Genomic DNA, 24,263 nt, shown 5'->3' with positions numbered 1-24,263 from the left:
TTAAAGCACTCAATATTTTGACCACTAGAGCATAAAAGTGTACTATACTTTATACCTTATTGCAATGTAAAGTCCTTGAGTTTCTGCCAATGAAATTGTGTTGCATGTCTTGCAAGAAATGGAGCTCATATACGATTTGAGAGGCCAAATGGAGCAACTCTATCATGTGATGTACTAGCTAGCTAAGAAAATCAATCAAGAGCTGCATGGTAATGCGGATGATGTTGCTACAATCCTCTAAGCAGTAGACTCATTCAGGTTTGTATTCTTCCATCTAAACTAAAAGTAAAATCCATATCACATGTTCAAATCAATCATGGAGGAGATTTTGGTGCCTTCCTTGTTACCCTAGTAACAGCAAGGCCATGACCAGAGATACACCACTACTAAGGATAAAGGATGTCAATGCCAAATACAAGCATGACAACATGTCTACTCTAAAATCAAGACACACCACTACTAAATCATGTTACAATTACTCCTTAGTACTAAAAGTTACAAGTCTACTCCTACTCCTAAAATTCAAGTTACAAGTCTACTAAGAGGTGGAACGCATGAAGTAATTCTTTCGTTGATCGGGAGCATTCGTTCTTGATAGAGGATTACATTGTTGTTGGAGAGAGTTTGCTTGTATAATTCCATCTTTCACTAATAACCAATAGGGGGTGAATATTTTCAACCCATAACTACCCACAAATCAAGGAGGGGGTGGTTTACGGGTAGGAAGTAACTACTACTTGTGTAGGAAATAACTACCATTTACAAGTGCAAGCTTTTTGCCAATTTATTTACTAAATGGCATAAGTAACTAGCTAACTGCTACTATTATTTAATTAATTTTATTTTTTATATAAACAGGTAAATAAAAATAATTTAATATCATATATAAATTGACAACCAGATTGTGAATACAAATGTAATAATAACTTTCACTCTTTCTTTTACTACTTTTTTTTTTAATCAAAGGTTGAAAATATTTACAATTTTTTATTATTATTTTGAACTTGGGTAAATATTTATAACAATTAAAATGACAAAGAGAAAGCAAATGTAGGTAAATGCTGGTAAATATTTGACATAAAGTTATTTCTTAACAAGACAAAATTTAGTTATAAAATTGGTTGTAGCCTAAGGTTACAACCTTACTCAATATCACTAACATTACAACTAGGGGTGTCCAACCCAACCCGGAACTCGACCAACCCGAGCAACCTGCTTGAACCCGAACCAGCAATAGCCCGAACCGACCACTCCGACGGTCGGTGACGGATTTCCGCTCCCAAGACCCGACGCCGGCGAGTCGAGTGGCGGGTTTTCTTCTCCAAAACCCAAGCCACCCGACCCGATCGATGTTATATACAAATCCGACAATATGCGAGGAGATCCAACCGAGATTTGGTGAGATCCGGCGACATTCAAGGAGATCCAAGCGAGATCTCGACCGTATTTGGTGAGATCTGGTGAGATTCGAGGAGATCCAGGCTGATTTCGACGATTTTTGGTGCAGATTTACTGGGTTTTTGCAGATTCCGACGAATTTTTTGAAGATTCCGACGATGTTTGCAGGATCCAACGACTCTCTCAACCGACTGAACCGACCCGAACACCACTTGAACCCAAAACTGACTCGACCGAGTGACGCCAGCGGTTGGTTTCAGGTCCCTCCGCCTTCCACCCGACGCCGGCGGGTCGGGTTCGGGATGGGTCCAAAACCGACCCGGCCCGACCCGTGGACAGCCCTAATTACAACATATTTCGAAAATCTAACCATTAAATTGCATGTTTTTATGCTCTTAATACACATGCCAAATTTTGTGCCAATCAGATACTCCCTCCGTCTCACTTTTTTTGTCCTGTTTGAAAAGTCAAACTTTTTAAAAGAACATTATATATTGTCTTGTCTACCTTTTAAAAATGTATAAGTTTCTAAAACTACCCTTAAAAAAATTTATTAAAAAATTGAATTAGTAAATTAATAGGGGTATAATAAGAACATTAATAAATTAATAACTTTTATTTTTATAAACAGGACAATATTTTGAGACATCTCAAAATGGAATAGATGACAAAAAAAGTGAGACGGAAGAAGTATTATTTACTATATGATTTAAAGATTATATTTTTTTTGTATAATTTTAAATTACAAAAACTTGCAATTTAAATAATTTAGAGATAATATAACTGTTAATCTTTAATTTTTTAGAAATTTTGCAAGTATGAATATAAAAAAAAAAAAAAAAATTATAATAATCTAATAGCGGATTTGTCAAAATTCATATCTAATAAAAAAAATTGAATAAAATTATAGTTTTAGACTACAATAAATTTTGTAGCTAAATTTTGATATTTTTACTTTGCCGATATCGCATACCATAATAGAAAAATAGGAGAGAATGGGCAAAGGCAAGGGTATTTTTTTTTTTGGTAAATAAAGGCAAGGGTATTTGCTACTTTATTCGTGCTTTTTTTTTATTTTCTTAAAGTTTTTTATGTACAGCTGTTGCAATTCATTATTAGCAGCAAAATTGATTAGTCCTTATCATGATACCACCTTTTACTACATCCGAACAATTAAAAAAAAAAAAAAAAAAAAAAGGAGGAGTATTGTTTGGCAAAATTCGATATCCGAGCAGATGTGTGTGGTGTATGCCATTGCCATGCCATGTGCGGCTGGCTTAACGACGCCCTTTCCAAAAAAGAAAGAAAAAAGCCTTCACCAAGAAAATTGTCTGTAACCTTACTCAATAAAATTTAGTTATAAAATTGGTTGTAGTCTAAGGTTACAACCTTACTCAATATCACTAACATTACAACATATTTCGAAAATCTAACCATTAAATTGCATGTTTTTACGATCTTAATACATATGTCAAATTTTGTGCCAATCAGATTTTTGTCCTATTTGAAAAGTCAAACTTTTTAAAAGAACATCATATATTATCTTGTCTACCTTTTAAAAATGTATAAGTTTCTAACACTACCCTTAAAAAAATTTATCAAAAAATTGAATTAGTAAATTAATAGGAGTATAATAGGAACATTAACAAATTAATGAATTTTATTTTTATAAACAGGACAATATTTTGAGACATCTTAAAATGGAATAGAGGACAAAAAAAGTGGAACGAAGGGAGTATTATTTACTATATGATCTAAAAATTATATTTTTTTGTATAATTTTAAACTATAAAAACTTGCAATTTAAATAATTTAGAGATAATATAACTATTAATCTTTAATTTTTTAGAAATTTTGTAAGTATGAATATAAAAAAAAAAAAAAAAAATTGTAATACAATCTAATAGTGAATTTGTCAAAATTCATATTTAATAAAAAGATATTGAATAAGATTATAGTTTTAGACTACAATCAATTTTGTAGCTAAATTTTGATATTCTTACTTTGTCGATATCGCTTACCATAACAGAAAAATAAGAGAGAATAGGCAAAGGCAAGGGTATTTTTTTTTTTTTTGGTAAACAAAGGCAAGGGTATTTGCTACTTTATTCGTACTTTTTTTTAATTTTCTTAAAATTTTTATGTCCAGCTGTAGCAATTCATTATTAGCAGCAAAATTGATTAGTCCTTATCATGATACCACCTTTTACTACATCCGAACAAATAAATAGTAGAAAAGAAAAGAAAAATGTTTAAAAAAATAAAAAGAGGAGTATTGTTTGGCAAAATTCGATATCCGAGCAGATGTGTGTGGCCATTGCCATGCCATGTGCGGCTGGCTTAACGACGCTCTTTCCAAAAAAGAAAGAAAAAAGCCTTCACCAAGAAAAATGTCTGTCACTGTCCCCACAATTGCACTGTAATCTAAACCGTCCATCTGGATCCCACACCTCATGAGTGGACAAAATCGTCATTTAACACGAAAGCTATACGATAAAGTATAGGACAGTTTCGTAATTTACCAATTCCAAACGTAAACATTTACGACCTTACGCTGTACCTAATATTCTCCTCCAAGCGTTTTTTATATAAAACCAACGCGCTTTACTCGCCCGCTTTCCAGTGAATAACCTAACAATAAATATCTCTTTTTAAAAGTTTTTAACCTCTTTTTCTTCGTACGCTCATTTTAGTCCTATATTAAGACCCTTTTATTTTATATATATTTAGAATACCCGGAAGAGATTTTCTCAAAAAGAAAAAAGAAAAAGAAAAAAAAGGAGAGACAGAGTGCGAGCAAAAATTGGAAGAGGCTTGAAAACTAAATCAAATCTGCAATATCCCTTGTGAGTGGGGTTGGTTTGTATTGGTTTTTGTCATCTAAAAAAGACAACCCCATCTTCACAAAAGGGAGGTGATTTTTAGATTTGATTTTGTTTTGTCTTTTTTTTTTTTTTTTAGATCTCTCTGCTTATACACACTTGTTTCTTCTCTTCTCTTTTGTTGTTGTTGTTGTTGTTGTTGTTGTTACCATTGTTTGGATTTGCATTTTGAATCTTTTTTTTTTTTCTCTATTTATCAAAAATGGGGTCTGAGAAAAAGTTCATTACTGTTGCTGAACTTAGAGAGCACAACAAGGCAGGGGACCTGTGGATCTCTATCCAGGGGAAAGTTTACAATGTGTCTAATTGGGTTAAGGAGCACCCTGGTGGAGACACTCCTCTTCTCAATTTGGCTGGGCAAGATGTTACTGATGCTTTCTTAGCGTACCATCCTGGTACTGCTTGGCAATATCTTGACAAGTTCTTTACTGGGTATTACCTCGAAGATTTCAAGGTTTCAGAGGTGTCCAACGACTACAGGAAGCTGTATTTTGAAATCGCCAAAATGGGTTTGTTTGAAAATAAAGGACATGGAACTTTGTACTGTTTAACATGTGTTGCTTTAATGCTTTCCATTGTTGTTTATGGTGTTTTGAAGAGTGAGAGTGTTTTGGTTCATTTGGTTTGTGGTATGTTGTTGGGTATGCTTTGGATTCAAAGTGCTTATATTGGTCATGATTCTGGGCATTACCAAGTAATGTCAAGTCCCAAATACAACAGAGTTGTGCAACTCATTTCTGGGAATTGCTTAACTGGGATCAGCATTGCTTGGTGGAAATGGACTCATAATGCCCACCACATTGCTTGCAATAGTCTTGATAATGATCCTGATCTACAACATATTCCAGTCTTTGCCGTGTCATCAAAATTGTTTAATTCTATCACATCTTGCTTTTATGGGAGGAAGTTGACGTTTGATCCTGTGGCTAGGTTCCTAGTCAGTTACCAGCATTTCACATTTTATCCAGTTATGATCGGTGGAAGGGTCAACTTGTTTATTCAGACATTCTTGTTATTGTTCTCTACGAGGAAGGTCCCTCATAGAGTTATGAACCTTTTGGGGCTTCTTGTATTCTGGACTTGGTTTCCTCTCCTTGTTTCATGTCTACCCAATTGGCCAGAGAGGGTGATGTTCGTGTTGGCAAGTTTTGCTGTTACAGCCCTCCAACACATTCAGTTCTGTTTGAATCATTTCTCTGCCAATGTTTATGTTGGACTACCAAATGGGAATGATTGGTTTGAGAAGCAGGCATATGGGACTATTGATATATCTTGCTCCTCTTGGATGGATTGGTTCTTTGGTGGATTGCAATTCCAGCTTGAGCACCATTTGTTCCCCCGATTACCGCGGTGCCAATTAAGGAACATTTCTCCTGTTGTGAGGGATTTATGCAAGAAGCACAACTTGCCTTATAGAAGTTTGTCCTTCTGGGCGGCCAATGCATCCACCATCAGGACCCTAAAGTCAGCGGCGCAGGAGGCTCGTGACTTGACCAGCCCTGTCCCTAAGAACTTGGTGTGGGAGGCTGTTAATACTCATGGCTGAGGCTACTAACATCTTTTTCCTTTTTCCTTTTTCCTTTTTCTTTGTAATATTTATCTTGCTATTTCCATAAAATTTCATGGTTTGACTTTGAGACCATTAGGATAATTGTTATTTCCAAATTTTATATTATATCTCACATACTATGGTTGAATTTAAGATTCAGATTTTTGTTTTTTGTAATATTGTTTGATTTTATTTCCTTCGGCACAGGGTGTTAAACAATGCTTGATATTAATTTCTTCATTTTGTTGGAATTTAATATAAATAAATATTAATGTTGTAGTATATACCTGTCTACCAGATGTGTAGATTCTTTATAGGAAATCATATAAATATCGATGGTTAGGTTAGTTGGTATCATCCTCTTTTAACAGTATTTCTTGAGATCTTTCCATTAAATTGTATATTAAGATTGATATCTCCTATCAAGCATTTCCTTTTCCTCCCCCAATTCTTTCCTTATTATATCTGCATCGGATGTATGATAGCATTGGCTTCACCTCCAATCCTGTTTACCTCCATATGTTAAGGGAAGCTTCCTCTTCCGAATTATTTCCCTAAGTTAGTTGCGACTTGTGACAGCATTGCCTTCACATTCTCCCCTGTTTGTATAGTAACTTCCATACGTTAGGTAAGTTGTTCCGCTAATAGTATGATCAGAAGAACGTGGAAGCCGCCAATGTTGTCATACATACTAAGAAGATACAAAACAATTCTCAACTTGCATTTGGGATAACTTAGGGAAAGAATTGAGAGGAGGAGGCTTCCCTTTACGTACAAACAGGGGAGGAGGTGAAGATATTGCTAATATACTTCTGGAAGAGATATATAAAATAAGTATCAAGTCAACTTTGGAGTAACTTAGGGAAAAAAGTGGGAGGAGGAAGCTTCCCTTATAGTCTTAGGGAAAAAATTGGGAGGAGGAAGCTTCCCTTAACGCATGGACCATAATCTTTATGAACATAACAAGTTATGTAAGAATAACGACTTTTAACTAACCACGACTTCTCCCTCATGCAGAATCTGGATGTATAACTTAAGAAATTCCCAAAAAATCATTATCTGTTAATTTCAGTTCAAATTCAGTGAAAAACCTTTTTATTGCAGTACACTATACACCCTAAGGAAATTTTGATTTTGAAGTCCATTTTAGGATACATCTTTCTCTTAAGCCATTCAAAAATATCTTCCAACTATACACTTGGCATTCTAGATAGATCTAATATTATTATTTTTGTGTGTATTCTAATAAGTATTACTGTTTACTAAAAAAAAAAAAAAGGATGTTTATTCCACATTGGTTATGTGTGTCTAGTGTTCGCTGTTTATAACCCTAGTCTACAACTACAAAGGTTAGGCTTTTGTAGTTATACTCTCATTATATAATGTATTATAAATCCAGTTTAAAACCCTAATATTACTATTTTCTTATGTATTCTAATAAGTATTACTGTTTATTAAAAAAAAAAAAACTATTGTTATTATTATTATTTCAAATAAAAATAATTTCTTACATAGCTTGTTGTGTTCATGAAGTCCATACATTAAGGGAAGATTCCTCCTCTCAATTCTTTCCCTAAATTATTCCAAAGTTAAGTTGAGACTTGTTTCATATCAGGATGTATGACAGCAATGGCTTCACTTCCTCCCGTTTGTACAATCACCTCCATGTATTAAGCGAAGCTTCCTCCTCCCAATTTTTTTCCAAAGGTGAGCTGAGACTTGTTTTGTTATCTCCTTAGAATGTATGACAACATTAGTTTCCACCCCTCTCTTGATAGTATAATCACCCGCATCCTTTATTAATAGTGTGAGATTGTATAAAAACTCATGTTTGTGCAAAATTCATTATCTAAATCACAATGAACAGCTTTTATATATATATGTATGTATGTATATATATGAGAAAGTGTATGCCACAGAGGCTTTGTTCCTTCACGATATAATAATTGTTTAAAAAAAACCTTTCCTTTCCTAGTACAAATTTAGGATTTGTAGCATTAATATTAATTAAATATTGTAAGTTATTAGTTTATGTACATCAACAGATGCCATTTTGACTCTCTTATTGCCATCTCTTGTTTGCTCCGTCTTATCTTAAAAATTAATTTGATAATAGGAACATCAATTTGATAACATATTATGATAAACTGTTCTTTTATTAGTCTTATGTTGTCAACTACTAAAAAAAAAAAAAAACTTGTTTCATCAGCAAAAAAAATATCAGCCTGCAGAGGGATTGTGTTGAATATGCAACTGAACTTCTCAAATATATGATTTTGATTTTTTTTTTTTAATCCATCAGTTAAATGTTATTTTTTCAATTTACATTCATATGAAATAATTTAAATTTTTTATATGGAGCATTATGTAAACTGTATTTGATCATTCGAGTATAAAACTATAATTAGGATAACTTGGTAGTCATAGTAAATAAAGTTTTGGAAAATGAAGGGTGTTAATGAAGCATGTCATCAAGACTGCAAGAAAAACCAAAGGGAAGGAGGGTACATGTACCAAGAACACACAATTCTCCCTAGTTTTTTATACATAATATTTATAAATCATACATCCATACAGAACACTAATGGAAGAGACATAAACCCTCCATCTTGGAAGTTACTTAAATAGGAATCTCAAATAGTGATCTTGATATTTAGACATGGCTCTTGATGGCAGAACTGTATCCAGATTGATCGTCGTAATACTTGAACCATAGCATAACACCTCCATACTTGTGAGAATTTTTAATCGCTGGAAGCAATTGAGAAGTGAGATCAACTACAGGAATGAAGCCACTTCCATCTGCTGCAGGAGCAGCAGGTAGCCCTAAGAAAATCTTGGTAGCAGGGATATCTGAAGTGCACTGCTTCCATGCTTCTTCGAGATTGCTAATACTACCAGGAGTGTACTGGCAAGGAGGGTTATTGTAGAATTGGACCCAGATACAGTCAAACAAACCTGTCTCAAGGGCACCTCCAACCCAAGCATCTGGAAAAGGACACTGCGGAGCCGCAGTTAAGTACACCTTCTTATCCATATTACTGTATCCAGATAGGTATCTTGCCAAGTCATCCCAATGTTTGTTGGAGCCTCCTTCAATATCAAAGTCAATTCCATCCAGAACAGCATCACCAAGTGGGCGAGAGGAGGATTGTCCCCCCAAGAAGTTATTCCAAAGATAAGTAGCAACTTGTCTAGCATCCTCAGAAGAGGTAAGGGAGTAAACTCCCTGCCCCTCCTCCAATTGAAAGAATAACCTTAATGCCTTTGGCTTGACATGATTTTATGTCAGAGCTTAAGCTAGTGCAGCCATTGCTGTATGGATCACAATGGCCAGCAAGGTTAATCATAGGAGTCTGACCATTTCCAAAGGTGGGTAGAAAAGCTATATTCACAAATTCATAGTTTCCTGTGGCACAAGTCTCTGCCAAAGTGCCTTCATTCCCATTTTGACCCCAATATATAGCTATTCCACCAGCATTGGAACCCATTGCCAATGCTAGCATTACTAAGCAGAGCAAAGCTACTGAAATTGGTGACTTGAATGCCATTTTGAAGTTGTATAGAGTTTTTAGTTAGCATTGTTTATATTTTGCTCCACTATGCAGAGTGAGTAATGCATGCTTATTATAGGTGATTGATGGCCTAATAACGATAATTAAGGAATGCGTGGCTAAAGGGTTACTTTAATTTCACATCATTTTATTTTCCCTAATCTTAATAATCTTTATTACACGTACACGGAGTTGTAGATTGGAGACTATTCTGGCCCTCCTCATGTGTCATATTCTTTTGAGATCGTCACATTTCTTTGCTTTTGTGTGAGCACTAAGTGTAATTTTTTTGTGGTTGAAGAGTTGATTATGTCACATCTTGTTTGTCTCCAACATTAGCCAATTGTAAGTTCCATATCCTGAATTTTGATTTGGAGTTATCTAGATTGGGTCATCTTAAACCTTAGAAAGGTTTGTTGTCCTCAGCGTTTTTCCACATCACGCCAGAGGTAGTGACTTGCCAGCTTCATTCATGGTCCTCCACGATTGTCATATTTTCCTAGTATAATGAGATTTCTTAATTCGAAGTATATTAGAAGATATATATAGTTCCTGCTCTAATTTTCTAAATCCAATTTGCACCTTACAAGCTCTAATAAAAATTAGTCAAGAATCTTCTTCTCCTAACGTGAAGGGTGCCTAAAACCTTCAAACTTCTTAGGGAAAAATGCCAAGAGACCCTTGAACTTTGAGGTAGTGGCCATTATACTCCCTGAGCTTCACGCTTCCAAATTGTTAGACATTTGTTAATTTGACATTAAAAGTGACTAATGGCACTCACGCAGCATCACCAAAACCGATTAAGAGAGGGAGAAAACTGGGTTCAACATTGACAGAGAGATACTTAGAAGACAGATCACCAGACTTCATGGTCCCACCACTATCCTTGGCTTCCGAACCGCTTGCAGTTTTCGACAACAACAACACTTGGATCCTTCATCCCCAAAGCGTATCATTCGTTTTGTCATTTGTGTAGGCAATCAATAATTAATTAAATAAAAAAATAAAAAAGAATAAGAGGAGTAAACAGAGGAATGGATCTGCTATTTGAGCTATAATCAAATCACATTTGCCATCTCAAAATCCTGTAGGATAAAGTTAATGACAAACACTACCAGCGTACTAAACAGTGGCGGCTCCATGAATTTTTCTCAAGATGTTCCTAGAGAAGTATAAATTACACAATCTAATAAAAAGAGAAATTCATATATTGATAACAATAACAAATACATAAATATATAAAGTTTACAATTGTCTTCTACGAGTTTTCATATTTTAAAATCGTTGCATAATAGTTTCATTATCAATGCTATAAACTACATCTCTTTCAATATACACAACCGTGCAATTATTCATCCACTGATCTCCTATTTGATTGTGCAGTTCATTTTTTATATATTTCATTGCTGAAAAACTTATTTCTACTGTTGTAATAGCGATAGGAAGGGTCAAATCTAACTTCACAAGCAAATAGACTAATGGATAAGTCTCATGCTTCCCTGTGTTCACTAACTTTTCAACAATTTCACCAACTCCTTGAAGCTCTAAAAACAAGTCATTGTTGCGCATATCAAAAATGTAATTTTGAAGTTAAGAGTCAAGTGCCAAGATATCTGTCTCAAGAAAATTAGATGGATAGAACTTTGCTAGACGTATCAACTTTTCCTTGGGTACGTGGTTTTCTTATCAAATATTTGTCCATAATTTTAATAAAAGAATAAACAATAAACTATAAGTTTATTTGAAATATTAATAAAATTATTAATTATTGTTGTTTCATTAATTTGCTTGTCTTTTATAAACTATAATTTGTTATATTGTTATTTCATTAATTATAAAATTATTAATTGTTATTTAGCCTAACATAATTTAATTTGTTTGTCTTTTATAATATATTGGTTAATTAAATTATTAATTATTATTTATTAGTTGCTTCCCTTAAATAATTATTGGTTAATTAAATTATTGTTTATTAGTTGCACTAGCACACATCCCATGTGCATTTACTTCCCCCAATTCAAATATCCCACCAGCCCCATGTGCCCATCCACCCCCCACCCCACTCAACAGACAAGCCTCATCATACATGGCCCTTAATCACAAGAGCTAGATGTCAATCAAAAAAATTCACAATCACAAATCACAAATCACTAAATGACAATTAATGGTATCTCACCAACACCAACACCACACCAACGGATAAAGCCAAAAAGTCAAAAACAAGGGGCAAAATATTAATAAAGTTAAAGCTAAATCAGCCAATCACAGTTCAAAAGAATCAGATAAAGTTAAAGTCTTAAAGAATAAAGAGAGAGAGACTCTCATTTGAGTAATTTCATTTCACATCTTCATTTTCATTTTTCAGATAAAGAGAGAAAGATTGAGAGAGAGTCAAAGAGAAAAAGAGAGAGAAGCTAGTAAAGATGAAATACCTTGAGGGTAAGGTTGAGGGAGCAGGGAGGCCTGAGGCTGAGTCGCTAAGGGGCAGTGCCAAAGGAATTGAGGCCAAGCTGAGCGACGAGCGAGTGACAGTGACGCTGACGTGACCAATTGGCAATCTCCAATTCGATCCAGTGAGTGATCTCCGATACCCGAATCCCAATGCAATGTGCTCTATGTTGGAGCTCGAGTTGTGTTGGCTGACCAATCTCTGATGCGGCAATGCTCGATCCATCTGTTGGCTTGTGTTGCAACGTTGCTCTGTTGACCTTTTTATCTTTAGGTTAGGTTTCTGATTTAGTGATTTGAGATTTCAGTTTTTGCTTCAACTTTACCATTTGATAAATCACCAGACTCGTATATTGGGTTTTGGTTTTTTTTTTTTTTTTTTTTGAGAATCCATGAGTTTTCTTTACCTGTTTACCATCTGTTGGGTTGTTTCTTTCTTTAGATTAGGTTTGCTTTACGTTTATGATTGATGTTGGGCTTTTTTTTAGGCTTGCTTTGCTACAATTTTTTTTTTTGTTTTGCTTGAAAGTAGAATTTTTTTTTTATTTATTTGAGGGTGTTCCTAATTTTTTTTTAAAGGGTAAACAAATAAAAAAAATTTAATTATTATATATATATATATATATATATTTTTTTTTTTCAAGTCAGGGTGTTCCTGGGAACACCCTGAGTCCAACGTGGCACTGCCACTGATACTAAACAATCACCCCATTAAAATAAATAAAATAAAATATATTTAGAATCATGGTGTTTACATGGCCAACCCCGAGATGTGCACATGCACATATAATAAACTTCCTTGGAAAAAAAAAATCTATAAGCCTGATTTGTGCACATATTTCCAACATTCTTGTTATGGCCCAATTGGTAGCAACCGTAAGCAGGTTCTACCCGGGTGGTGAGATCGCTGGTGAAAACAAATGGCGGTGGGACCACGAAGTCTAGTGATGTTGTAGCCTTTCTATGTCAGCATTTTTTTTTTTTGGATTTTTTTTTTAAGAAAAGATTGTTTTTGGAAATTTAATTGCACATGCGTATGCATGTGAGTCACTTTTAACAGCAAACTAAAAAATGCCTTAATTTGGCAAAAGTGTGAAGTTCAAGGAGTAAATTGGCTAAATTAATGTAATGTATACGTTATCATAGTTGTTCGTTTTTTTAGTAAAGATTGCTAAGTTCACGGAATGGAGACTGAGGATTCCTCACCTGCTCGCTCAACGGAAGAAGCAGATCATCTTGTTCAAAGCACCAAGAAGCGTAAGTCCACGGATACTAGCTTCTGCCCCCAATGCCCCATCAAATCCTACAGAGACTCCCTCACTCATCTCTCCCCCGACTGGGAAAACCACATGCTCCAAAACCTACACTTGTAAGATGAGGACGCGGGCTCTAACCTAGATAAAGACCCCGACGACACCTTTCCAGCCATCCTCCTCTCCAATGAAGAAAAATAGCAAACTCGAGCCCCTTGGAGATCAACATTAATCGTTAAACCTTTTGGAAAGTCCCTAGGCTTCAAGTATCTCGACTTCAAGATTAGAGCAATCTGGAAACTGCAAGGCGATCTCTAATGTATTGACCTTGGCCTGGATTATTTCCTCATAAGATCCAAGCTCTAGGAGGATTATTGGAAGGTCATTAACGAAGGCCCTTGGTTCATCGGCCAACAGTTTCTCTCCATCCGACAATGGACTCTAGGTTTCCAACCTTCAAAAGCTCGATTCACAACCACTGCTGTCTAGGCCAAGCTGCCCAAACTTCCCATCAAGCTTTACGACACCGCTATCCTCCGTAGGATAGGAAACTAGCTAGGTACCCTATTGAAGATCGATGCTCGTACCATTGATAATGTCAAAGGTTGATATGCACGTTTATGTATCTAGATAGACTTGGACTCTCCACTCACTTCTAAGGTTCATATTGGCTCCTTGCTCCAACCAGTTCAATATGAAGGCGTCTCGACCATCTGTTTTGAATGCAGATGCATGGGACACAAGGTCTCCAGCTGTCCATCGGTCATTCGACCTCTTCCCCCTCAAAATCCTCAACCCTCATCCCTTTCCTACCCCCGACCCCACCCACAACCAAACTGCCACCAATCCCTTTGGGGAATGGATGATTGTTAGAAACCGTAAGTCTCGCAAACAGAGAACACCATCACACTTCGATCAATAGCCGGCCAAACCCCTATAATCCCAAACTACCTCACAGGCCCCATGTGCACCCCCCGCAAGTCTCAACACGCGCAACATGCCTGCTGTACGTGAACAGGAACCGAGAAACCATGCAGACACGTCCCTCAACCTTGATCTTCACGCCCATGTGGATAGTGACAATGCTGGGACCCCTCCATCAAAAGTCCCAACCAGCACCTACTACAGCCCACACTATCCAAATTGAAAAGACAACAAAACCTGCGTCTACCATCCCCATTATTTCAAAATTTGAAAAATCTTTCCATAATCACCTCCAACCTCACCCCGACGCAGCCTCATCCTTCTCCAAGGATCCCGCTCCTTTCCCTCCCAACGGTCCACGCTCTGTAACCTCGAGCACTAACGGTTCCTCCAAGAACGCTTCTGTCAGCTCCTCGGTCAATACTGAGTCCCATTCTTTCACAGATATGGAAAGCTTTCCTTTCTCAACGGAAAGTATGCTAATCTCCCACCCCCCCCCCCCCTCTTCCTGTTAACCTCAACAAACACCCTCACCCCCCCCCCCCCAAAACCTATTCCTTCATCTCTTGCTCCTGCTGCCTTTCCTGATGGACCTGTCTCCTCCTCAACCTCTGAACCTCTTCAACACAAGCACCCAGAACTACCGGGCACTCCTTTCCCACGGTCGCTTGAGATTGATAGGGAACCATCTCCTAAGATGGATCCAAACATGTCCGAATCAGTTCTGGACTCACATCGAAAAGGAACTAGAGCGAACCATAAGAACTAAGATATCATCACAACCTCCAAACACCCCAGTCTACAGGGCGATAATTCCACTCTCCCAAGACTTGGCCCTAGTTTCTCCAACAATATCTCTCCACCCCGCAACCTCGGCCCACGAGCTATCACCCCACCTCTCTCCTCACCCTTCTCTGGCCCACCTTAACCAAACTTTTGTAAGGAACGATGTCGTAGCCTAAGAAGTTTCGACTACCATACTATCCCTAGAGATCTTGCCCATTCTCTTCCCCTTCATGGAAAGACAAGAGGCAGTTGCAGTGATAACCATCAGCCACCAAGTCTTGTGCTTTAGGCTTTCAATCAACACCCACATGAACATCCCTTAACTCAATATAACTCATCACCTATTTCTCAACTTGTAGTTGCAAAGCTTTCTAATGCCAGCGCCACTGGAATGGAGATCCGGTCATGTCCACATGACCAACCCCTTTAGTAACCTTCCAATGAAGATCTTCGTTTGGAACTGTAGAAGAGCGAGGAGCCAAAACTTTTGAAGGAACTTCATCAACCTTTGTCGTATCATAGACCAAACACAGTAGTTGTCATGGAGACTTGTATTTCTAGACATCGTGCAGAATAAGTCAACTCCTCGGTTGGTTTTAACAATGTGTGTTGCTCTAACGCTTCAGGTTTCCATGGTGGCATCTGGGTGCTTTGGAATGAGGATAACGTCATGCTCGATATCCTCTCAGTGATAGAGCAAGCCATCAACGTGTTTGTCTAGGTTTGTCCTGCTAACCCCTTCTCTTCTTGGCTTTTTTCTGCCATTTATGCTAGCTTGGATTTAGATAATCGTCTTATTCTTTTGAATGAACTCTCTTCCATCACCCTCAACCCCCCATTGTCGTGGCTTCTTGCTGGGGACTTCAATGAGATCCTTGCCCAGCATGAAAGCCTTAGTTGTTCCCCTCCCAACCACTGACGTTTATCCATTTTTAATGATTTCGTCAATTCTTGCAACCTCTTCGATCTCAGATACAATGGTCCTTATTTTACCTGGATAAAAAAAAGAAATTCTGGTCTGGTCATGAAACACCTCGACCACATTTTATCCAACCCCAAATGGAAGCTACTCTATGATGAAACCACCATTCTTCATCTTCACCGGACTTCCTCCAACCATCACCCTATCCTCATTGACACTCACCCTACTGCTTTCAACTTTGGCCTTCGCCCCTTCCATCTTGGAATGATGTGGTTTAACAATCCTTCTTTCCTAAACCTCGTTAGAGAATCATGGAATGCACACCTTAACAATATTTTTCTTGCCCTTATGGATTTCACTCAGCGGGTCAAGTCTTGGAACTGAAACTCGTTTGGCAACATCTTTCATAAAAAGAAAAGACTCTTATCTCGGCTAGGTGGCATTCAAAAGCTCTTTGGTCCAACCACAATGACTCCCTACTTAGTCTAGAAAGAAAGCTTTCGGGTGAAGTCCTTCGCCTTGAATAAGAATTTTGGGCCCTTAAGTCTAGAACCGACTGGACTTTTCAAGGCGACCGAAATACGAACTACTTCTGTCTTTCTACTATCTGTCGCAGACACCGCAACAAAATCTAGTGTTTAAAAGATACAATGGGCAACTAGTCCTATAATCCAGCGGAGATTAAGTCCTCTATCCTTGCCCACTTCTCTAAGCTCTACACCTCAGAAGCTATCTTAGTCCCTATCACCACCATCTCCCCTCCTAACTTCCAACCCATTCCTCCGCATAGCCTCCAAGCCATTTCAGGAGAGGTCATTGGCTGTGAAATTAAGAGGGTATTTTTTCTTTTCAACCGCAAAAAGCCCCTAGCCCGGATGGCTTTCACCCCATCTTTTTCCAAAGGTTTTAGAACATTGTTGGTCATTCCATCACTTCTCGCATAAAAGACATTTTCTTGGCTAGAAAAATCCTACCCAACCTGAACACCACCCTCATCTGCCTTATTTCCAAAGTTGGCAAACTTGAAACCATTCACCAATATCGCCCCATCGATCTTTGCAACACCATCTACAAGACGATCACTAAAGTCCTTGTTTAGAGATTAAAACCTCACCCAGACAACCTCATCCACACCTTCCAAGCCAGCTTCATCCCTAGCCAAAAGGCCAACGACAACATTATTATCGCTTAGGAGCTTATACACAACATGTCCATTTCAAAGAGCAAGCAAGGCCTCATGGCACTCAAAATCGACCTTGAAAAAGCCTTTGATAGACTTGAATGGGGTTTCATAAAGCATATCCTAAGCTTCTTCAACTTCCCTACGGACTGGGTCGAGCTTATTATGTCCTGCATTTCCACCTTTAGCCTTTTAGTCCTAGTAAACAGGGAAATACTGAACTACTTCCTTCCTTCTAGAGGCATTGGACAAGGAGACCCCCTCCACCCTTACATCTTCATCCTTTATATGGAATATCTTGCCCGTCTCATCCTTAATGAATTTGACGCGCACTCATTGTCAGGGATTAGAACTTCGATAGACGACCCAACCTTCTCGCATCTCTTTTTTGCGGATGACCTCATTCTTTTTGCCAAGGCCACCAAACAGAAATGCCAGACCATTAAAAGCACCCTTAATAACTTCTGCTCTCTTTCCAGGCAGAAAATCAGTTTCTCAAAATCTAGGATTTACTTCTCTCCTCATACCTCGCCGGATAATATTAGTGCTGCCGAAAGAGAGCTCGGTATTAGAGCATGCAGCGACTTTAGGAAATATCTTGGCATTCCCATCCTCACAAGTAAGCAAAACACCAGGCCTTTAATTTCCTTATTAACAAGCTCCGCTTGAGACTAGCCAATTGGAAAACTACGGCCCTATCCCTTGCTGGTCGCCTTACCCTTATCACGGCTATCACCACCGCCATTCCCACGCATATCATGCACAGCACCATGCTCCCCTCCAAAGTTTGCAAAGAGATTGACAAAATAAACAAAAATTTATTATGGGGAGACTCCATGACTAAGAGAGATCCACTTCATGAGTTGGAATTCTGTCACCCTTCCCAAAGCCATGGGTGGTCTAAGCATCAAAACAAGCATCCTTAGGAACAAAGCCCTTCTTGCTAAATGCCTTTGGGATATTCGGACTCATCCGGAAAGCTTGCATGCTTTAATTTTCAAGAAAAAATATTCTTACATGACTCTCCCCCCAAACGAGCTTCCTCCACTTAGGCTAGTCTCTGTCGAGCCAAAGCCATTTGTGATAAAGGTGCAAGATGGCTAATCCGTAACGGTAATTCCATTAGCTTCTAGCATGACAACTGGGCGGGCTACGGACCTCTTAGAGGTTTCATTCATGGACCTCTAAACAGGGATGGTGACACCTTAAGGGTTAGGGAGGTATGGGACCACCTGGGGAAGTGGTCCCTCTACACCCTTCCTTTCGTTTTACCCCAACACGTCGTGGACACCATCCTTGCCACTCCCAAGCCCCTCTCAACAGATCAAGACGACCTTCTAGCATGGAACTTCTCTGCAAATGGCATGTTCAGCTCCAACTCAACATACACCATTTCCCTTAACTCCGCTGTCACCCATGCAACTCGTCCGTGGAAATGGCTCTAGAAGATCCCCACGCTACCTTGAATCATTACCTTCCTTTGGCTGGCTTGCCATGATAGACTCCCAACCAAATTTCATCTTCACTCTAGGCACATTCTTCATGATGATTATTTCCCCCTCTGCCTCACGAGCCCAGAAACCATGCTCCATATTCTCAAAGATTGCCCCCGAGTTACCCCCTTATAGACTACTCTTTTCGGCACCATCCCCTTTTGCTTCCAATACAGCTCCACCTTGGACTGGGTACGAAGCATGACTGCGCCCCATCAACAACTTACAACCCCGGATAGCATCCCCTAGCCCATCCTTTTCCCCGTAGCTGGTTGGTCCATCTGGTCCACTAGAAACAAGTCCATCATGGAAGCTTCCCAGTTCGACAGTTACACCATCCTCAAAAAAATCAATGCCATTTCCACCGACCTCCACGTTGTCCTCCTTGATAAGCCTGACATCATCACAAAAACCACCATGCACATTGGCTGGATCCCACCACCTCATGGCTTCTTCAAGCTTAATACCGATGGCTCGGTCCAAAACAATCCTGGTGATGCTTGCGCGGCCGGAATCATTTGAGACCCCCACGGACACTGGATTAGTAGTTGCACCAGGAAGATTAGCCTCACCCACTCCATGGCGGCAAAACTATGGGGCCTTCATGATGGGCTTACTCTTGCTAGAAATCCTAATATCCATAAACTTTTAGTTGAAGTTGACGCTAGCGTTGTAGAAAATTTTTTCCACTGAAAATTCTGTGCATGGCACCACTCACACCTTTAGTGCCATCATCATTGATTGCAGGTCCCTCCTCCTACTTTTTGAGGAAGTTCACATCACGCACATCCACTGCGAGGGAAACCACTGCACGGACCTTTTGGCGAAAGAAGGACACCGTTCCCATTTTGATTTTGTTATTCACCCCCATCCCCCGACATGTATTATGTACCAACTTATGGTAGACTCTTGGGGTATTGTTTACCCCGCCTTTGTAATCCTTGTTAGTTTTTAATGCAATTTCCAGTTTACCAAAAAAAAAAAAAAATTGGCTAAATTAAAAGTTGAGGTACAATGGCCACTACTTCAAAGTACAAGGGTCTCTTGCCATTTTTCCCAACTTCTTAAACTAATTCTTCATACAAATAAGAAATATGGCTGAAAAATTCAGCACAAAAAAGAAAAACGGGAAGAGAAAAAGGTCATCAAATTGAAGCACGTTCCAAAAATAAAAGTCACTAATATAAGAGGCTTATGCGTTACCCGGTTTTGGGCCTAAATAAGATTCTATGATATATAGCCTAATCAAAGTTTGAGTTGTCGATTTGGTCCTTAAAATTTCAATATTTTTATTTTATTTTTAGTCTTCGAAGTATCTATTTGCTGTCAATGCAATCCTTCTATCCAAGTCCAATATTAGCCCGTTTGGATTGGGGGGGGGGGGGGGGAGTGGAGGGAGTAGAGTAGAATTGGCTAAAAATAAGCTAATTTTGGGCCAATTCTACTCTATTCCCCTCTACTCCCCCTCCCTCTCCTTCAATCCAAATAGACTATAAAAGATGACAACACAATAGCATTCTTGTGAGAATATACGATTTCCCACCAGGACCACCACAACAGTTTTCTCCTCCATACTATGGGTACTTGCTCTACGACTCACCCAAATATCTTCCCCAAACTTTCCCTTATTTCTCAGGAGCCAAGCAAAACCTCTGTTTTTTTAAATTAAGTAAACCTAATTAATAAAATGCTCTTCACACCTTGAACAAATGTTTAATACTTTTGAGAGCAATTACCTCTTCTCACAAAAAAATGGCAAGTCTCACCATGAATTTAAATTATGAAAACTCGATATTGCATATAACAATAATAATAACTAGTCGCTAACCCGTGTGATGCACGGGAAATGTTTGAATGTATTGTTTTACTAATTTCTTCCTAATGCAATTATTGAAATAAATTTGCAGCATTTTCACAGTGATCAAACATCTTTTCTATCTCAGCACTTTTGTTGTATCCAAATAGAGAATAACACTAAAAAATTATTAAACCCATCCCAAAGCCTATAATTCTCAAAGTTAAAAGAGAGTCCTAAATTTCATTTAATTCCATTAACTGCTTAAGTTAATAAGCACATTGGTATGAATAAAAAAATGAATGGCGTCCATGTCTATTTAATTATCAACCATATAATGTTATAGCAATTAAGGTAATTTATAAATTTCAACCAGTTTGTTTTGTAACACTTTTTTTTTTTGTTTTTTGTTTTTTTTTTTTTTTTTTTTTTTTTTTGGAGATATATATGATGGGTAAGACTTCGTAAGTATGGCTCGTCCTTGAATAGTCGTCCACAGAATGTGAACTCGTCCTGGAATACTGGTTCATAGGATGTGGAATACCATGGTAATCATGTCGCTTCCTCACCCTCAAACATGGATCCTTGAGAGAGCCTCGTCCAAACCTGGTGAGGTCATCCAGACCTTATGAGGTCATCCAGACATGGACGACCCTCAATATAGGTTCCGTCTACATGAACAAATGAATCGAACCATGTGGTGAGATCTTGATGTATCATTGTAACTTCTTATTTAATATTTAACTTCCAATGGCAGTTATCTTCTGATCTCCACAAATGTGGGGGAGGTTACCAGACAAGTAACTGCTTCCACAGCACTATATATACACTTATCCTCAACAAAATAAAGGCAAGTTTTTTTCTTTACACAACTCCCAGAATTTTGGAATTCTATATTCTAAAAGAGAGAAACTGACTTTGTCATCGGAGGGTTCGTGGCCGGTCGACCCTAGTCTCCTTTGATTCCTTGTTTTTATCTTTCAGGTCTTCAAAATCATTAAGATCTGGAGCATCCAACCTACTGATTCTTAGAACATCATCAGTTGGCACCATCTGTGGGGACTTCCGATTGTCTTACAATCTGTCTTCCTACGACAAAAGGCAGAATGGTTCAGACTAGATCGAGGGCTACCAACCCAGGCCATCAGGAAAGTAGGGATGCTTCAAGCAATCCCCATCGCGATCATCAATCAACCCCAGTCATGCAACAATCCTCTATTCAACACATGCAGTCTATGGCAGCCGCCATGGCGGAGTTAACCCGTCAAAACCAGGAGTTAACAAGGGAGATTAATTTGAGAAGGCAACATAATGAGGGGTACATTGAAGGCCAAGCCCAGAGCCAGGAAGATAGAGGAAATGTTGAACCTAAAAGCCAGTCAAGGGGTACCACATCAAGAAGGGTGCCACATTTGGAGAAGGAAATGGACTAAATGAGGAAGGTTATGGAAGAGATGAGGGAGAACATGAGAAGGGAAAATCCAGAAGAGGACTTAGTCCACCGAACAGACTCCCCTTTCACGACTTCCATCAACAGTCACCCCTTGCCTCCGAAATTCAAGAAGCCTTCATTAGATTCCTACGATGGAACACGTGACCCGTTTGATCACATTGCTACTTTCAAGACGACGATGCACCTTCAAGGGGTCCCAGATGAGATTATGTGTAGAGCCTTCCCTACCACTCTCAAAGGACCAGCGTGAGTGTGGTTCAGCAAAATACCCCCGAATACAGTGAGTTCTTTTGAAGAATTGAGTAAGTTATTTGTTAACAATTTCGTTGGAGGGCAAAGGTACAAATGTTCCTCATCCAGCCTGTTAACCATAGAACAAGGAGAGAATGAAAGTCTACGGTCTTTCATCACTCATTTCAACAGGGAAGCACTAACCGTGGACAAGGTGGATGACAAGCTACTCTTGGCGGCCTTCCATAATGGGGTTAATTCTGATTTATTCATCCACAAGCTTTATGAGAAAGAGCTTCAATCCATGGCTAAACTTGTCCATTCGGCCCAAAACTTTATAAATGTGGAGGACGCAATCATAGCTAAGAAGAGGAAGAGAGCTGAGAGAATGGAAGCAAACCCCACGCGCTATTCTGAGCAAGGTCCCCATCCAAAGAAGGGACGAATGGAAGATAAGAATGACCGAGATAACAAGAAGGCAGGCCCTTCGGCATAGAATCAACAATACACACCATTGAACATGCCCCTTGAGCAAGTTCTCATGCAAATCAAGGATGGTCCTTCCTTGAAGTGGCCGGAGAAAATGAAGGGAGATCCCAACAAACGCAATAGGAACAAGTATTGCTGCTTCCATAGAGACCATGGGCACGATACAAATGAATGTTACGATCTGAAACAGCTGATTAAAAATCTTATTAGACAAGGAAAGTTGAGAAATTTCCTTGGACGAGAGCATAAGGATGAGAAGTTGAAAGGGAAGGAAAAATATTCGTCACAACCCCCGCTTGGAAAGATGAGAGTTATTATAGGAGGAAGTTCAGCAGGTCAGTCGTCCAAGTCTAGGAAGATATATCTAAAAGTAGTGCAGAATGTTCAGCTCTCTGGATGATCGCCAAGGACAAGGACCACAGACGAGCAAGCAATCACGTTCGTGGATGAGGATGCTGGAAGAGTTCACCACCCTCATGACGATGCCATCGTTATTACTTTGTTTATTGCCGACTATACAACTAGAAGGGTGTTAGTGGACAATGGAAGTTCAGCAAATATTTTATATTACCCTGCCTTTCAACAAATGAGGCTCAAACGAGACCAACATCATCCAATAAACTCTCCCTTGGTAGGTTTTGGTGGAATGAAAGTGCAGCGTGTGAGCACTATTACATTACCTGTGGTGGTGGGGGCATATCCACAACAGGTAGCCAAGGACGTGAATTTCTTGGTGGTAGATTGTTCATCCTCCTACAATGCTACAATTGGAAGACCAACTTTAAATAATTGGAAAGCAATTATGTCTACTTACCACCTGTCAGTCAAATTTCCAACAGAGCATGGGATAGGACAAGTGCAGGGAGATTAGCTGGTAGCAAGAGAATGCTACCTAGCCATGTTGGCCATGGACGAGCAAGTTCAGACGATGAATATTAAGGAAAAGAGAGTTATGGCAGAGCCCACCAAAGCATTAGAGAATATTTTCTTGGATGAGAATAACCCCGAGAGGTGTACCAAGGTTGGAGCGGATTTAAAAGAAAAAACTAAATAGGATCTTGTCTATTTTTTGAAGAAGAGTACTGATGTGTTTACTGGAGCCATGAGGATATTCCAGGTATAGAACCTAGTGTCATTACCCACCGTTTGAATGTATATCCTTCCTCTAAACCCGTACGATAGAAGAAAAGAGTATTTGCCCCTAAGAGAGACAATGCTATTAAGGAAGAAGTGCAGAAGTTGGCCACAACGAAGTTTATTCGAGAGGTTTATTATCCAAATTGGTTAGCCAATGTAGTAATGGTCAAGAAGGCAAATGGCAAGGGGAGAATGTGCGTAGATTTCACTGGTCTAAACAAAGCTTGCCCCAAGGATAGCTATCCATTGTTGCACATTGACCAGCTGGTAGATTCTACTGCAAGTCACAAGCTGCTTAGTTTTATGGATACTTTCTCCGAATACAATTAGATAAGGATGGATGAGGCAAACCAAGAGAAGACGTCCTTTATCACCAATCAAGGCTTGTTTTGTTACAAAGAAATGCTCTTCGGTTTGAAGAACGCAGGGGCAACATATCAGAGGTTGGTTAACCATATGTTTCGTCCACAGATTGGATGGAACATGGAGGTCTATGTAGATGATATGCTGGTAAAGAGCCTGGACAAGGGAAGGCACCTAGACGACCTACAAGAAACCTTTGACACACTTAGGCAGTATAACATGAAGTTGAACCCCAGCAAATGCGCTTTCGGAGTTTCATCAGGAAAGGTCCTTGAATTCATGATTTCGCATAGAGGAATTAAGGCGAATCCTTATAAGATACAAGCAATACTGGATATGAAGCCTCTGCAAAGCATCAAAGAAGTCTAGTCTCTTACCAGACGAGTTGCTGCCCTTAACAGGTTTG

The 24,263-nt window shown here is 38.7% G+C and overlaps 1 protein-coding gene and 1 pseudogene across 1 annotated transcript; one reads left to right on the top strand and one right to left on the bottom strand.

Annotated features, from left to right (window-relative positions):
- Positions 1 to 4,123: 4,123 nt before the first annotated feature.
- LOC115987103 (delta(8)-fatty-acid desaturase 1-like) lies at positions 4,124 to 6,001 on the top strand. The gene has a single exon (XM_031110566.1). It carries the CDS (start codon positions 4,483 to 4,485, stop codon positions 5,824 to 5,826), a length of 1,344 nt encoding a protein of 447 aa, XP_030966426.1. The 5' UTR covers positions 4,124 to 4,482; the 3' UTR covers positions 5,827 to 6,001.
- Positions 6,002 to 8,342: 2,341 nt separating this feature from the next.
- Positions 8,343 to 9,380, bottom strand: LOC115987774 (annotated as a pseudogene).
- Between the last annotated feature and the right edge of the window lie 14,883 nt (positions 9,381 to 24,263).

The sequence above is a fragment of the Quercus lobata genome, chromosome 4, assembly GCF_001633185.2.
Source record: "Quercus lobata isolate SW786 chromosome 4, ValleyOak3.0 Primary Assembly, whole genome shotgun sequence".
NCBI lineage: Eukaryota > Viridiplantae > Streptophyta > Magnoliopsida > Fagales > Fagaceae > Quercus > Quercus lobata.
The sequence above is the reverse complement of the archived record's forward strand: the minus strand, read 5'-3'. Positions and strand labels throughout refer to the sequence as shown.

Coding starts and splice junctions, on each gene's coding strand:
- LOC115987103 (XM_031110566.1), top strand. CDS start 4,483: ATGGGGTCTGAGAAAAAGTTCATTACTGTTGCTGAACTTAGAGAGCAC.